Source organism: Malania oleifera, chromosome 11, assembly GCF_029873635.1.
Source record: "Malania oleifera isolate guangnan ecotype guangnan chromosome 11, ASM2987363v1, whole genome shotgun sequence".
In the NCBI taxonomy this organism is placed as follows: domain Eukaryota; kingdom Viridiplantae; phylum Streptophyta; class Magnoliopsida; order Santalales; family Ximeniaceae; genus Malania; species Malania oleifera.
Window position 1 is genome coordinate 31702093 of NC_080427.1, and position 16433 is coordinate 31718525.

A 16433-nucleotide genomic window follows, 5' to 3' on the forward strand; every position below is an offset into this window, starting at 1 on the left:
AAGTATTGACTCATTTTTAATTAATTGATTACTCATTTTAATTACATTTCTATATCTTTTTACCCATTAAAGTAATGCAAACTATAAAAAAATATGCCTTTTTTTTGTAAACAGCGCACCAAAATTAATATAAAAATTATATTACCTATTAAAAAGCATTTGTAGGTTGAATAAAAGCCATCAAAATTCATTAAAAAACATGCATTAATGGATTTCATGCTTATTTTTTAATTTTGGCATGGTTATGCATGCGTGAAAAAAATTCACGACCGTTACGCCCACTTCCCATTACGTAACACCCGTGTCTCCCGCGGCCCGCAACACCCGCGACCATCACGCGACGTTACCCGCAACTGTGATTTTGAACCACGAGGGAGACATCTGCAAAGAAATTGTGGAAGACATTGGAAGATACATTTATGACCGAGAGTTTGGAAAAACAGCTCTATTTGAAGAAGAAATTATTTCGCTTCCAGTATCAACTAGGAATTTCTATAAATGACCACATAAATTCTTTCAATAAAATTTTGGCTGATTTGTTGAATTTGGATGAAAAGGTCAAGGATAAGGACAAGGCCTTATTGTTACTAAATTTTGTCCCTGATGATTATGAACATCTCACCACCACTTTATTATATGGGATGGATAAAGTTACTTTTGATGTTGTTTATACTGCATTGATTAATACTGAATGCAGAAAAAAGGATTACAGGATCCATAAGGAAACAGTAGCAAAAGCACTGACAATAAGGGAACGTTCTCAAAGTCGTAAACCCGGACAAAGGAATAAATCTCGAGGGAGACAAGTTAAAGATGAATGGCTCTTTTTCATGAAAAAGGATATTGGAAGAAAGATTGCCCTAAATTGCAGCAAAAGAATAAGGGCAAAGCACATTCTAATGCCTATATAGCCAAGCGTGATGGAAGTGACTCAGATTTTTCTCTTGTTGGAACATCTTCGACACATTACTATGGTAAGTGGATTTTGGATTTTGGTTGTTCCTATCACATGTGTCCTAATAAGGAATGATCTTCTAATTTTGAAAAATTAGATGGTGGGGTTGTTTTTGTGAGAAATGATAATACCTGCAAAACAACTGGAATAGGTTCAATACAGTTGAAATGTCAAGATGAACTCTTAAAACCTTGACTGATGTAAGATATGTTCCAAGCCTAAAGAAAATCTGATCTCATTAGGTGCCTTAGAATCTAAAGGGTTCACTATTACTTTGAAAGATGGAACCTTAAAAGTTAAATCAGGTGCGCTTGTGGTGATGAAAGGTATTAGAAAAAATAACTTGTATTATTTTCAATGTAGTACAGTTATTGGCTCAGCAGCTGTTGTTTCTAAGAAAGATGCAGGTTTAGATACAACTAGGTTATGGCATATGCGATTGGCACATGCAGGTGAAAATTTTTTGCAACAATTAGTTAAGCAAGGTTTGTTGAAGGGTGCAAAGGTATGTAAGCTTGAGTTTTGTGAACATTGTATTCTGGGAAAACAGGCAAGAGTGAAATTTGGCACTGCAACCCACAGAAATGAAGGTATTTTAGACTACATCCACACATATGTATAGGGGCCTACCAAAACTGTTTCATTGGGCGGTATGCATTATTTTGTCACTTTTGTTGATGATTTTTCCAAAAGAGTTTAGGTATATGCTATGAAGAATAAAAATGAATTGTGTGATATTTTCCTTAAGTGGAAAAAATTGGTTGAAACTCAAACTGGCCAAAAGATCAAACGGCTCAGATCAGATAATGGTGGTGAACACACAAGTGATCCGTTTGTGAAAGTATGTCAATATGAAGGTATTGCTCGACACTTTATAGTTAGAAATACACCACAACAAAATGGGGTGACAGAACACATGAGTCAGACTTTGCTGGAGAAAGTTCGATGTATGTTGTCTAATGCTGGGTTGGACAAAATGTTTTGGGCTGAGGTTGTTAGGTATGTGTGTCATCTCATCAATAGTCTACCGTCATCTACTATTGGTGGAAAAACACCCTATGAGATATGGTTTGGAGAATCTACTAATGATTATGATTCTTTACATGCATTTGGTATTGTTGCTTATTATCATGTTAAATAATCTAAGTTGGATCCTAGAGCTAAGAAAGCAATATTCTAGGGTATTAGTGCAGGAGTCAAAGCATACCGTCTTTGGTGTCTAGAGACAGAAAGAATGATTCTAAGTAGGGATGTGACTTTTGATGGACTTACAATGATAAAGATAACAATACGTAAGAAGTCACCAATTGAAGAAAAGATTAGTGGTATTCAACAACAGGTGGAGGTTGAGACAATTTTGGGAGACCCAGTGAAAAAATGAGGCTACTCGATGTAACACTCCAGTTACAGTGGGGAACAATGTACAAGAAGAGGAGATTTCAATCCAAGAATCTTCATAGCAACAAGAATCAATTGTTTCTGGCCAAGAAGACAAATTCGAAAACCTACTCGGTATGCTGACATTGTGGCCTATGCACTTCCAGTTGTAGATGATGATGTTCCTTGCACTTCCAAAGAAGCAATAAGAAACTTTGAATCAGACAAATGGAAAAAAAAAAAAAAACGATGAATGAAGAAATGCAATCTCTTCATCAAAATCAAACTTGGGAGCTAGCCCAGCTGCCCAAAGGTAAGAAAGCAATTGATTGCAAATGGGTTTATGCAAAGAAAGAAAGATTTCCAAATGAAAATAATATTCTCTTTGGTAGCTAAGGGCTACGCACAGAAGGAAAGTATTGATTATAATGAGGTATTTTCTCCAATTATTATACATTCTTCCATTTGAATTTTGTTGCCTTTGGTAGCACAATTTGATCTTGAACTAGTTCAGCTCGATGTAAAAACTTCATTTTTAGATGGTGATTTGAAAAAGGAAATCTATATGACTCAACCAGATGGATTTAAGGTTGCTAAAAAAAAAATTGGGTATGTAAACTGGGAAAATCATTCTATGGTTTATAACAGTCTCCAAGACAGTGGTACAAACAATTTCATCAGTTTATGATTGGTCACAAATACATTAGAAATAAACATGATCGTTGTGTTTATTTTCGCAAACTACAAAATGGATGATTTATATATTTACTCTTGTATGTTGATGATATGTTGATAGCTTCAAAGAACAGGGAAGAAATCAACAAACTGAAAAGTCAGTTAAATCAAGAGTTCGAGATGAAGGATCTTGGTGAAGCAAAGAAGATACTTAGCATGGAGATATGCAAAGACGGAGACAGAATAAGAGGAAGAGTTAGTTTGACACAAAAACAGTATTTTAAGAAGGTAGTACAAAGTTTTGGCATGTTTGAGAAGTCAAAACCAATTAGCATTCTGCTTGCTCCTCACTTCAAACTTAGTGCATCTTTATCTCCTAATTCAGATGAGGAACGTAAGTATATGTCATAAGTTACTTATGCAAGTGCAGTTGGTAGTCTGATGTATGCAATGGCTTCTACAAGACCTGATATTTCACAAGTTGTGAGTATGGTGAAGAGGTATATGCATGATCCGGGTAAAGGACATTGGCAAGCTGTGAAATGAATTTTACGATACATTATAAAAACTATTGATGTTGGTATAGTATTTGAGAAAAATAATACTATTGATCAACGTGTTGTTGGATATGTGGATTATGATTTTGCAGGTGATCTGGATAAACGTCGATCCACGACTGGATATGTATTTACATTAGCTAATGGTCCAATGAGTTGGAGGTCAACCTTACAGTCTATTATTGTTTTGTCTATGACAGAAGCAAAGTACGTTGCAGCTTCAGAGGCTGTTAAGGAAGCTACTTGATTGCAAGGTTTACTTGAAAATTTGGGAGTTATTCAGAAGTAAATTACTGTGTTCTGTGATAGCCAGAGTGCTATTCATTTGGCAAAGAACCAAGTCTACCATGCACGAACGAAGCACATCGACATTCGATTTCAATTTATGCGGGACATAATTGATGAAGGCAAAATACTTCTTCAGATGATTGCTACAGCTAAGAATCCTGCAGATATGTTGACCAAGATCGTGACAACAATCAAGTTCAAACATTGTTTGGACTAAATCAATATCCTGCAAGTATGAATACTTTTGGAAGGCACTGATGATGTGGAACTCCAGAGAATGTTTGTGATTGAAAAATTTATTGAATTTATCATCAAGGTGGAGAATTGTTGTTTTTATCCCACATTGGTAGAAATTTTTTTTAAAACTTTTAGTTTGAAGCTATATAAGGAGCTTCCTTCACCATTTGTAATGACACCTCCCATTTGAAGAATTAAAAATAGTATTTGTACTCTAAGGTATTTCTAATTACTATTGGTACCTTGAAATTTGCCTAAGTTGTAATTTTCTGGAAGTAGTGGATTGATCATCAGCGCCCGAGGACGTAGGTAATTCTGTACTGAACCTCGTAAATTCTTGTGTTGTTCTTTATTGCTGTCTTTTATTAGTTCCTGCATTGCTTTAGTTTTGTTATATATTCAATAGCAATAGTTGTTGCATTGGTGTTTGGCATAAGTCAGGTGCCCGGCACAACAAAAAGTAACTCCTAGCCACTGATTGACTGCGTTAACACAAAATTAAAAGAATAAAATTAATTGTTTGATTTTAATTAAAACCAAGACACCAAAACTTAAATCCTGGATTTAACATGAAAAATGGTTTTATTTGACTGTTAAATATCTCTATTTTATTGCAGGAATTAAGTAGCATTTTCAATTCAATTTAACACACTCAAATACCAACTATCCCCACATGATCCAAAATGAAAAATTTGAAGAAAGATGGAAAAAAAAAACAATTGTGTTGGTTAACCATGAGAAGTAATGCACAGGGTGACAAAACCTTTTTGTTTGAGTTGCACTTAAAGCAAATGAGTTGAGTTACAAGAACTACGTGAAATAAATTTTTGAACAAAATTCTTTTAGGTCCCATTTGGAACTTGGAAAACATTTTTAAAAAAGAAAGGAAAATACATTTAAGAAAGCCTCTAAACACATGAAATTACACATACCCCTAAAACTACACTACATTACAAACACATCCCTAGAATACAAAAATGCTACAAACAAGCCCCCAAATACACAATAAACAACTAACTAAACCCAAAAATCCTTGATCCAATTCTTCTTAATTGTTCGCCAATGAGATCTTCCTAGGTCTTGCTTCTTGTCCTACATCACATAAGTGGGTTGCCTTCATTACAAGTTTATATTAAGGGCTTAAGACGCATCCCCTAGATGTTTCTTCTACTTAGTTTTTAATTAGTCCCTTACTCAAAGGATGTGCTACATTTCTTTCTGACTTCACATACCTCAAAGTAACCACTCCATGCAAAATAATTGTTTCACAAATTTACGCTTCAGGCAGATAAGCCTACTCTATCAATTATAGGCTTTATTATTTGCTCAAGCTACAAGTGGTTAGTACTAGCTTTACCCACAAAGGAATATATGAGAACATATTCCTCAACTAATTGGCTCAGGTTTTCTCAAGAGTCATAAACTCAACTTCCCCAGTGGATCTCTCTATATGTCTATCTTCAAGAAACAGCCAAACCAGCTAATTTATATTATATATGTATTTATATAACAATAGATTAATATCATTTATATCTAAGCATTTGAAACACTTCAACCTAGTGTACCCATTATAAAATAAAATGTAGTTAAATGTACCCTTAAGATATTCCAAAAATTTCCTTTAAAACTACCCTAATATCAAATCCTTTGCGTAGAATGGAACATCTATCCTCAAATATTATATTTCCTCAAATTTCATAATAAATTCTATGAAAAATAATATTCCCACATTTCAAGATATTTATAAAGTCGATGTTAGATTACCACTTTATCTAAAAGCTTAAGCTATTAGTTTGTCGGCCAACAATGTATATCAAGCTCTAAAACAATCCCCCCCCCCCTCCCGGCACATGCATCCTAATTGCACATGGATAGAGAAGCAAAGACAAATAACACCCATTATAAGGAATAATATAATCTTCAACCACCACACAATAAACCCAGGCAACAAGACTAGAACCCAAGACCTCCTAACAACCCTAGCTCTGGTACCATGGTAGATTACCACTTCACCTAAGCTTGGGTTTCTAGGTCGTGGGCCAACAATGTATATATCAAGCTTTAACAATTGACAACATTTAAATAAGTTTAACAATACACAAATATAATAGCAGTTAATTTTATTTTTACTTTAACAAATTTATAGAATTTCCCAACTTTGGAATTACTACCATGCTTTGTGACTTTTATGAAATTATCCCACTTTGTTTCTCTATACACATTTTCTCCACGTGCATGCAATTACATCCTAAGGTCTTAAACTGCAATAATGTCAAATTTCCCTAATACATAATTTTTAGTGTCTAGCCAAGGTAAGCAATAAGTGAACAACTAACAATGAGAGAGATGGGAAAAGGTAATGTTGCTCTTTATAAATAAATAAAAGTCGAGAATAAGAATGCTATGGTCTTACACCCCTTGGAGTGAGCTAGCTATTGTTACTGATAGTATAAGGGATAGGAGTAGATCTAAAATAATTTCGAATGAGATTGTAAGGATTTAATAGCCCTTAAATTGTTAGAGGAAATTTCTTACAATCATGTAAATTGACAGAAAAGGGTTCGTGTAACTGGCCCTACCTTATGGGACTTGAGACTTGGTTTGTTGTTGTTGTTTCCAATTTAATTATGGTTTTTAGGGCCATGTCTTCAAGACAATATTATGAATATTTTGCTCAGTTTTTTTATTAGGAAACTAGTGTATAGGCTATCTTAGGGTATTAGTAGTTATTCCCTTCTTTTCCAAGCATATTTAGTCTATAATAGGCTCTAGAATATATTGTTTTTAGAGAGGAAATAATGAATTGATTTTGTGTGTTTGAGTGATCCTAAAGAGGTTGTCCTTCTTTTGTATTCCCTTCTTCCTCATCTCCTCTCATATTTCTCTTCCTCTCTTTGCTTCACATTTCCTCTATCTCCACATCTCCTTATCTTGCCATAATTCCCATCTCTCTCCATCATCGTGCATCACAAACAAATGACAATGAAATAATAGAGGTAATTAATGGAGCATGTGTAAAACATACCTCAGACAGTCCCGCATAATTTACAGGTAAAACACCAGCTGATGGCTCATTAGTTGCATCTGGCGTAATAGTCACATGATCATCAGCTTTCAGCTCTATTGGGTTCCCATATTTATTATAAATTTGAAGTTCAGGGCCAACAGTGTCTAGCATTATCTGAAAAAAAGGATATTATGATATATTGATAGAGAAATTTGGTCACTAATGAAATATATGAAAAATCACATCAAAGTTTAGGTTCTTAATTACGCCATAGAAGTAGCTTGGGCAATATTATCCAAATAGTGTACTACTGAAAGAGTCCCAAATTGAAATAAGATCACACACATAATAAAGACAGGATGCTTTGTAAGTTGCCTAAAATAAAGATTTTTCAGCTACAAATGTTTACATTGGTGGTTGGGAGTTGGGACAAGTAGTAGTTAAAAGGACAATGAGCCTGCGACAAGTGGCAGGGACTGCACACTTGCACTCTCTCCTAAAGCTTGTTAAAGCAGCAAACTTTGCCATAGTTGCTCAAATTCTGAAGGACCAAACCATGGGAATAGCACCATTTTTTTTTCTGGTGCTATGCTTACTCTTTTTCAATTTTGATAAGCATAGCATCACATCAAGTGAAATTCCCCTTCCAGCTCAAACAAAAGCCTTACCAATGGGGTAAATAAATGGAAGAATCCATTTCTGATAATACAAAAAGCAAAGCAAAACAAGATTAGAAACTCCAAATGAACCCAATAATTGTGAAAATTGTGCAACATGACTTGACAAGGTCTCAAGCTGTTTGAATAAATTTCACTAGGTAACAATCAAAAAAAAATTTCTGTGACTTCGCATAATGATGAATTTGAGTTCATAAGCTCATGCAATTAAATGAACAAATGGCAAACTATTTCCTTTGGAGAACACAACATTGAAATAATTACCAAATTCTTTGGAGTAAAAATTAATGTGTTTCAACCACACAAATACACACAATACTTCATGTGGTTTAGCCATTTCAGTTGGCCTACATCAACAGATGAGAAAAAAAATATCTGCCAAAATTGACAAATGAAGATGTTCCTAAAATCTCATCAAATAGCTATTAGAGGCATATTCCAATAATATCCTTTTTAAATAGCAGAACATGCATATACAGCAAGTTTCCAATATCAATTATATCTTGCCATAATACCAAGCAGAAGCAAAGTCTTTATCATCCATTACTTACAGCACATAACTTCTTAGTATTTTTTACAGCAATCCTCAAATTATCCAGGGTACCCTGATGGTAGTCTTCATCTAACCATGAGAAATCGAATCGTGCAACTGGAAAAATCAACCGGAGAAAATTAAATGCTGCAATAAAAGTGCAGCAACTTGCAATTGGCATCGCATAAAAACCATATGATGAAATGTTACCTGACATTCCTGCATTTAAACATGCCTCAATTATCTCAACTGAACGGGTCTTTGGTCCAAGCGTTCCAACTATTTTGGTCAGTGATGGCAGAAAGCCCTGCAAAGTTCCACAGACAACAATAACAGAGAGCCCAGAAAAAAAACAAGAACACACCATTGACGAATAAATTAAACACCTTAAAAAATTGTTTACATATTACCCAATACACAAACAGGCACAACCGACACAGACTAATAAATCGAAGTCTTTTATTAGTTTTGTTTAGAACCAGCCAGTATGAGTTGTGCGTTATGATTTAGTATTTCAAATAAATCGCAATTAAAATAGTTATAGACTGAGTTCAAATAGTCTAGCCATTAAAATATATTAAGCATCATTGTAAACACTTGCTTTGAATTTTTTCTTTTTTGATCTTCAAGTTATCTCAGAAGATGTGAACAATTCTTTCTTCTAGGAATTAACCACATGCGAATTGCCTGCAGAGCCATTTTCCCAAGCGCACGGCTTCGATCCTCACATCTTGTCGTGTTTCAAGTAACTTAAAAGTACACAAATTTCAACCTGACTTCTGAATTTCAAGATCAAAATTGATGAGCTGCCTCAACTTTAAGAGATTGAGTCGTAAATATGCAAGAATTCTTTCAACATTTCCTCGTCTACTAATTTGCAAATCACCCGAATAATCAGAGTTTACTCCTGGACCATCACATCAACCACCAGCGTATGCTTTTCTTGTAAATTTTTGAAACAAATTTTTTCCATTTTGCAATCAGTGTGACTTTCAGCGATTTCCAACCAAAAAAACGTACAAATTATGAATTAGCTCAGAGAAACAGAGAAAGAGATAGAGAGAGAGCTCACGGGTTTCGAAGAAGTTAGAACAGAGGCGAGCCGGAGAGGCTCGTCCACCGCCATTTGACCCGGCATTGTAATCGGTGGGAGAGAGAGAGAGGGAGAGGGAGAGAGAGAGAGAGAGAGAGAGAGGAGAGAGAGAGAGAGATTTGGCGGGTGAGTGAGACAGGAAACGAGCAGGTAGTGATATTTATGACAAGGCTGGACAGAGTCCACAGACAATGTGGAATTACCGAAGACCCCATTCCTCTGTTCAACTTTCTGGTCAGCAATTTCCCGGCAACTACCCTCTTCCCATTCTCGAATACCTCAATGCTATGCTATTTCGCTGCCTCTCTCATTATTTTATACAAAATAAAACAATATAATATATTTTTATTCTAGCTTTATAACATTAAATATTATTTAAAATTAAATTTTGTTCTTATATAATTAAAAGGTAAAAAAAATATATTTGAACAGGTATAAAATTAAAGTTTTGTGATATATTATATTTTCTTTTTCACTTTATTTTATAACTAAACATAAAACTAAATTCCATTATTTTTTTATTTTAAAAATTTTAAATGAAACATAATCAAAAAAGAAAGCAGCATCCGAATATAAATACTAGTTACATAAAAATTTATATATTTTCTCATATCTTTTCAAAAAAATACCTTGATAAACAATTTATTTAATTTGAAAATATAAATTGTATCTCGAAACCTCAGCAATGGAGCCATTTATAGGGCTTTAAAAAGTTTTAAAGTTTTAAGTTAATTAGTGTGCAAATTTAAATTCAATAGTGTAGGGAGGGCGTAAATGAAAATTAAGTATGAACAAAGAGGTGTAACTGGAATAATAGTAAATTTGAGGGCCGAATTCCAAAACCAGAAGCTGGCGGACAGTTGGAATGCAAGCTGCTTTTGAATGTTCTGGTTATATATGCGTGGACAGATGGAAGATATTTGAGGAAGAGAAGGGTAGATGAGTCAATTGAGATCCCACCCGCGTGCCGAATCCTTATGGTTTGGTCTACCTCTCGTCCCTCGTGGCAAACTACTTTGAATAATAAAAATTTAAAATTAACTAAATAATAAATAATTTTTAGAAAAAACTATTTCGAGAAAATTAGTTGATTTGCTGCTCGCCTCCCCACCATAACCGACATGCTCTTCCCCCTACCATGAATTTACTTTTGTAAAGCTTTCGTACAAACCATCCCAAAGTCAATCGCTTTTTTTTTTTTCTGAATGTTCGATTGTCAAACATAAAAAATAGGATTAAAGGAATATTAAAAATCGATTTATTGTTTGATCATTCAAGCAAGAAAAATAAAACAAACAATAAGTTTTTAAGAGACTTAGTTTTCATGAATTTTGAATTTATTTGTAATTTTTTATTTTTATAAGTTATAGCAGAAAATTTAACTTATTTCTATATAATTTTCCTTTACTTTTTTCATCTTGGACAAAATTCTAGACTCGATATGACGCATACATTCACAATTTTGGAACTAGCACTCATTAATTCTGTAACTTTAAATGCTACAAAATGGAATTGAATAAATAAAAATGAAAAAAGAAAAAGAAAACTTTGAAGGGGAATACTACATCCCATGAGTTCATGCATAGAAGACTTGTAAAAGCCTTCAAGCGTGTTAGCAGTTCCTTCTCAATGGAGAGATGGAGTAACCCCCTTTAAACTTGCCAACAAAAATTAAAGGCATGACCTATGCATCAAAAGTTAAAAGGCCATTTGCTTGTATGAAGAGTTTTAAAACGATCGATAACACATCAATAACTACGTTAATTTCAATTTTCGACCATGCTTATACAGAGAGAGAGAGAGAGAGAGAGAGAGAGAGAGAGAAGCTGTGTGTGGACATTTTCACATGCTATTACATATACAATACAAAATGGCTTCATGTACGGACCTATAAGAAAAAGAATTATTTACTTTGGGGGTAGTAGCAAAAGAAGAGATGAGTAATAGTGTCCATCTTCCCTTCACCTGCATGACCATAAAGCAACCAATTTAGTTTTCTAAATCATAAAGATTAAATGACTACCTTGCAAGAAGCACAAATTGGCCTAGCAATTTTACAACATTTAACAAGTGAGCCATTTGAGCAATTAACATTAAGAGAGGTCGAACAATTAGTTTCAGCAGCTCAGTTACTATCTCAGTTTACCGACTAGTAGACTTTTGTTTCAAAAAAGCCATCAGTTATTTTAGAAAGGTGTTAAAAAGAAAAGTTTAAGAAACAAAAACAAAAAGCTGTTTAGTCCGATTGGGGTATGGCAGAGCTATTGTAAAATTGCAAGGAAATTGCGTAGACCAATATCATTCATCACTCAGTAGACAAGACTGTATGTTTTATGGGCCAAATGGATCAATTTTGGCATTTTTTTGTTTGAAGCAACTTCTATAAAAATCATTTTCCTAAGTCTTTCCTTTTCTTTTATATCATAGCAAGTTGCAACCAAAGGTAAAGAAATTTTTTTTCCAAGTGTAACACCACTTTTTCTTCCACTTACCTTGTGCAAAACATCAACAAGGCAAAAGAATGTATATGATTTTGAAACAATTAACTACATGGAACACTAGAATCATGCCGGCAAAGAGTGCTATACTGAAGGGTCTCACAACCCATACCTAGGCAATCTACATGATAAAGGCTATTGAAATAGAGAACAAAGAATATTTTCGACAAGAAGCCAAATGAAGTTTTATTTGACTAGTTTAGGATCATCTAGTACCAATACAAACAGCTTTCAGCAAACAATAATCCAAATGTTGAATGTAAAGTGTGGGGCCCTGAAGTAGCGTTCAAGTGCCACTAGCAAAGTATCCAATTACCATGCTTCAAATTGTCGATTTTACAGGCATCAAAATCTCCCCCAGCATAATCCAAGAGGGTTTTGTGATAAAAGTGTAAAAAATAAAATAAAATAAATAAATAAATAATAACATGAATCATGATCACATAGACCTACGGTCTGATTGAAAAACACATTATGAACATCAAATAAATTCATGAATCATGGTCACATGGACCCATAATCTGAATGAAAAACACATTTTGAGCATCAAATAAAACATTGATTAGAACCCAGGAGTAAAAAGGTATAATAAAACAGGGTGAATTTGACCACTAATTATGCTGTCTAATATACTGATTCAAGATTGTACAATACTTTATAATATTTCCTTAAATATTGTTAGTGTAACATCTTGATACTTAATTTATTTAATATAAAAATATGAATTGTGTGTCAATACCTCATCAATAAAACATTGCTTAGAACCAAGCATTAAAAGGTATAATAAAACAGGGTGAAATTCACCAATAAATCTGTAGATAATATATAAAAGTGCAAAAAATGCAATCAGTTTAATTGGCAAAGATGCCTTTGATCCTGTTCTACATGGCATGAGTCGTGGTAATATGGACCTTTTGTGCCACGATGAAGCATTTTTTTGGACTAAAAATATCCTTGCTTTCTCTTATGGAAACTAATCACATGGACATTTAAATTTATAACCCAAAGAGTAATTTAATCCTAACCAAACTGTTGTCACATCCCTAATGTTCAGCGAATATGAAATTCTAACACTAGAAGGATTTTCATGCAATGAAATTTTTGCATGTGCTAATATTGCACCCATAAGAAATCTAAATTCCATACAAAGGGCTGAAAACTCATCTCATCCATATCAAAATTTATATAATCTTCATCTACTCCACATCTAACCTATTCTATAAGAAATCTTCGCCAACAATTCCCTGCACAAAAAAAAAGTATGCCTTTATTTTTTATTTTATTTTATGTTGGGTTGTGATGTCATCCTATGTTGAACAGGTAATTAAGTACATCAATTGAATATTGCTCACTCCATACCATCAAATTTTCTGCTGCATCAAAATGTCACATGTGATGCACAGGCATTCAACTAGTATTAATGAAATGCACAATATGAACATTAACTAGAACATCTTTGGTTCACATCTAGCATTGTACAGCAATCAATGAAAAAACTGCTTTTTTATTGTATCATTAGCTCAGTTCTAACACTGCAAGACTCAACTGGTACAAATGAAATGTATGATATGGACATTAGATAAAAGATTTCTGGTTCACATCTAGCATTCTAAAGCACTCAATGAAAGAATTGGTTTTATTTATTGTATTATTAGCTCAATTCTGACACTTGGAGACTAACACACTCTCACTAACTCCAGAGAAGCCTACCTTTGCTTCACCCTTAGACTTCTTCTGGTGGTTGGAGGAGCATCCTGTTTAGCGCTGGCCTTTTTTATTCTTGTTTTCAAGGCCCCTATAAAGTGTAAATGTCATTATATTGATTTCCATGCAAATTTTAACTGTTGATATTAAAAAATATCAGAGCTCAAACTACCTCTTGGACAAGCTTTTGGTGATTGAACTTCAATGTCAACTGATCCTGATTCTGTTAACTCACTGGAAGCATGCGAACATTCTTCAGATTCAAAAACTTCTGATTTTGATGCACTTTTCAGCGACTGGATGCCTTCCTTTCCTTCCATGGATGAATCAATGACCTCCCCATCTGGCCCATTTCAAGAAACTCAAGGTTAAACATCATTTTTGCAGCAAAATAACACAAACATTGTATTGCAAAGTAGGAAACAAAAACATCTATTGTTCAAGAGACCAACACCACAACTTACTACCAGAATGGGATCACAGAAAAGCGGGTCGAGTCTACTTAAGCTCAAGCTGCTCAACTCACTATAGTCTATAGTTCAACTCAACTCTACTCAAGTTTGATTTGAGCTCGAACTTCAGAATACTCACCTTCAGTTGCCTGGGAACTTTATCAAGTTTTTTTCTTAGCTTATTACATTTTAAAATTTTTAGCGAGGTCGTTATAATCAGGAACCTGCATAATATTGCTAGGAGGATTGATCATGGGATAAGATGGAGGATAATAAGATTCTACCAACCATGCAAAACTAGTAAATAAATGCATCTATATCACATGTTTTAATATTTTTCAACTGTAAAGAGCTAGAAACTTGGCTGATAAGTGTCAGAACTACAAAATCACAATTAAAGTAGCTTTATGTTAGAGTCTGCGTAGCAAAAAGATCAAGATTTAAGAAAAAATATAATTCTTAAGACAAATTAGTCAATGACTATGTTAGTGTGTTTTAACATTTTAATGTTATCAATTTATATATGGAGTGAAAGTATCTTTGGATAGGACATGTACCTCAAAATAAGAAATGTATCACATTTAGTTGAGTCTTTCATTCATGTATTTCATAAATCCATAAATCATTTATGTGAGTGCACCTTGATTTTAGGTGTGTATCTATTTATCTTAGATACATCCTATTTATTAAGTTTATGGATAACAAAGGTCTAGTGCCTATAAGAGACCCCTAGAGTCTTGGCTACAATATAAATTCTATACATCAACCTCTTCACATCATTCTCATCATCATTCAAGTCTAGAGAGTTTGATAACTTAAGAAAGGTGTTCTTTTGTGGAGCTTTGGACTCTTCCATTTGTGCAAATACAATTCAAATCAACATTGTTGTATCTTGGGGAGACAAGTCAAGTGAGTTCTACTGCACCGGTTCATGAGCTAACTCGAAGAACTACAAAAGGCTTGAATCTCCTTAAAGAGAGCGAGATATTCGTGTCTTAGCCTAATTATGAATCGTGTTTATTTTTATTTGAATTTTAAATTTTTTTTGCTATATTTGTATTAAATTTCGTAAAAATTTTAAGGAGATTCAAAATACTGAGCCAATAGTTGACAAACCCAATGAAATTGTTATAGATCTCAACAAGCCTTTATGGTTTAAGCGAGTCCACTTCAAGATATGGAAAGTGATCAAACGAGGTAAGGTCAATTCTTTTGAATGGTGGTGGACATGCACCAAAAGATAAACTCAAATAAGGTAAGTTAAATTTCTTCTGTATATAACACTTTAGTTGATGGTCATTTTCCTAAAAACCCTCAATTAAAGCTTAAGAACAATAATATGAAAAATAATTGATTAATTAGCCTCTATATGGATGACTTGCTAATGTTTTTCGTTCAAATTTGCATGTCATAAATAAAACAAAAATTATGCTTAAAAAATATTTTAAGATTAAATATTCAAGTGAAGCCAATGTTATTTTAAGCATGAAAAATTACAAGATCATGCAATGGTATATTTCTTGATTAGACACATTACAATGAGAAGATATTGAATAATATGGCTATGACAAGTGTAAGCATGTCTCTACCCCTTTTGATTCAAGTAATCACTTATTTCCTATTAAGAGTGAAAATGAAGTGACTAATCAAAATGAATATAGTAGCATTTCCAATAGCCTAAGATATACAATTGATTTAACTAGACTTTACATTTCATATGTGTTAGGTCACCAGTTTACCTAAAAGCTTAAGCTACTAGGTTGGGAACCAACAATGTATATCAAGCTTTAACACCCCCTCGCATGTGCAGCCTGACAGCATATAAAGAGATAAACACTATAGATGACACCCATTATAGGGAATACAATAATTTTTTAAACACTACACAATAAACATGGGCAACAAGACTAGAACCTAGGACCTCTTGGTAACCAACTCTAATACCAAGTTAGATTACCACTTTACTAATAGCTTAAGCTATTAGGTTGTGGGCCAACAATGTATATCAAGCTTTAACAATATGCAAGGGTGCTCAATAAATTTTCTAGCAAACCGAGAAGAGAATATTGGAATGCTCTTGAGCGAAGAATGAAATATTTAGTTAAAACCAAGGGTTATGGCTTGTTTTTTACTAAGTATCATGTAGTACTTGAAGGTTTTTAAGATGCTAAGTGAAATGCTTTGTCGAGTGATTCCCTCTCTATCACTAATTCTATTTTTACTTTAGGTGGTGGTGGTGTCTGCTGAAAATCTAAAAAACAAACAATTATTGCTAACTCAACTACGGAAGTTAACCTAATTGCTTTAGCATCAACTAGTGAGAAAGCAAGTTAGCTAGGAAATATGCTATATGAAATTCTATTTCAGGAAAATTCAATACC

General features: G+C 33.7%; 2 protein-coding genes across 4 annotated transcripts in view; both read right to left on the reverse strand.

Moving 5' to 3' along the window:
* The window catches only part of LOC131167999 (pyruvate kinase 2, cytosolic-like), a 78360-nt gene extending 68675 nt beyond the window's left edge, over window positions 1-9685 (reverse strand). The window contains exons 1-4 of the mRNA XM_058127122.1: window positions 9378-9685; window positions 8516-8612; window positions 8325-8422; window positions 7115-7270 (exon numbers count right to left, since the gene is read on the reverse strand). Coding sequence (XP_057983105.1) covers window positions 7115-7270; window positions 8325-8422; window positions 8516-8612; window positions 9378-9443 — 417 coding nt within the window. The 5' untranslated portion in view covers window positions 9444-9685. The remainder of the gene's footprint in view (window positions 1-7114; window positions 7271-8324; window positions 8423-8515; window positions 8613-9377) is intronic.
* A 1439-nt stretch (window positions 9686-11124) lies between these two features.
* LOC131168698 (condensin-1 complex subunit CAP-D2) overlaps window positions 11125-16433 on the reverse strand; it is a 28705-nt gene continuing 23396 nt past the window's right edge. For 2 of the 3 annotated variants that reach the window (XM_058091749.1, XM_058128325.1), the window contains exons 15-17: window positions 13773-13943; window positions 13607-13691; window positions 11125-11363 (exon numbers count right to left, since the gene is read on the reverse strand). In XM_058091749.1, the coding sequence (XP_057947732.1) occupies window positions 11360-11363; window positions 13607-13691; window positions 13773-13943 (260 nt within the window). In that variant the 3' untranslated portion in view covers window positions 11125-11359. The remainder of the gene's footprint in view (window positions 11364-13606; window positions 13692-13772; window positions 13944-16433) is intronic. The other variant, XM_058091750.1, reaches the window with a different exon arrangement.